This window comes from Asparagus officinalis, chromosome 5, assembly GCF_001876935.1.
Source record: "Asparagus officinalis chromosome 5, Aspof.V1, whole genome shotgun sequence".
In the NCBI taxonomy this organism is placed as follows: Eukaryota; Viridiplantae; Streptophyta; class Magnoliopsida; order Asparagales; family Asparagaceae; genus Asparagus; species Asparagus officinalis.
In genome coordinates, this window is record NC_033798.1 from 51,205,290 (window position 1) to 51,206,263 (window position 974).

The window sequence follows — 974 nt, forward strand, 5'->3', positions numbered from 1 at the left end:
TTAATCTGTAATTAAAGAAAAATTTCTCCATTAAATAAGTTTTTAAGGCACTAATTGTTTGGGTTACTACACTCTTCCCTCCTAATAAAAAGTTTCGTCCTCGAAACTTAACATACCTATATCTCGAAACAGCTCCGGATATCTCTCTCGCATAGAATCTTCAGTTTCCCAAGTGGCTTCTCTTTCCGAGTGATTATTCCACTGAACTTTCACATATTTGATTATTCGGTGTCTAAGTACTTGTTCTTTAAAATCCACAATACGTTCTGGTCTTTCCTCATAGGTCAAATCTGGCTTGAGCTCCACTGGAGACAACTCAACGATCTCATTTGGATCTCGGATGAATTTCCGAAGCATGGATATATGAAATACATCATGGACTCCCGACAGTGCTGGTGGTAATGCTAATCTGTACGCCACTGGACCAATACGCTCTAGGATTTCAAAAGGACCAATGAATCTCGGGCTTAACTTCCCTTGGATTCCAAATCTTTTCACTCCTCGAGTAGGTGAAACCTTTAAGAAAACATGATCGCCTACTTGAAATTCTAATTCTCTTCTTCTTTGATCAACATAACTCTTCTGACGACTTTGTGCAGTGCGAAGACGTTCCCGAACTAATTGAATTTTATCAATTGCTTGCTGTACCAATTCTGGTCCAAGAAGTTTCTTTTCTCCAACATCATCCCAATGAATAGGAGACCTGCACTTTTTTTTCCATAAAGAAGTTCATATGATGCCATCTGAATACTAGCTTGGTAGCTGTTATTATATGCAAACTCGGTCAAAGGTAGATAATCTTCCCACGATCCTTTCATCTCCAGAACACAACATCTCAACATATCTTCTAGTGTCTGAATTGTCCGTTCCGATTGGCCATCTGTCTGTGGATGGTAGGCTGAGCTAAAATTTAGTTTAGTCTGCAGAGCTCTGTGCACACTTTTCCAGTATTCTGATGTGAATCTAGGATCACG

At 39.4% G+C, this 974-nt stretch overlaps 1 protein-coding gene across 1 annotated transcript in view; it reads right to left on the reverse strand.

Moving 5' to 3' along the window:
• The window catches only part of LOC109841823, a 2,253-nt gene continuing 1,279 nt past the window's right edge, over nucleotides 1-974 (reverse strand). Inside the window, exons 2-3 of the mRNA XM_020410761.1 lie at nucleotides 117-703; nucleotides 1-5 (exon numbers count right to left, since the gene is read on the reverse strand). Of these exons, the coding sequence (XP_020266350.1) occupies nucleotides 1-5; nucleotides 117-703 (592 nt within the window). The remainder of the gene's footprint in view (nucleotides 6-116; nucleotides 704-974) is intronic.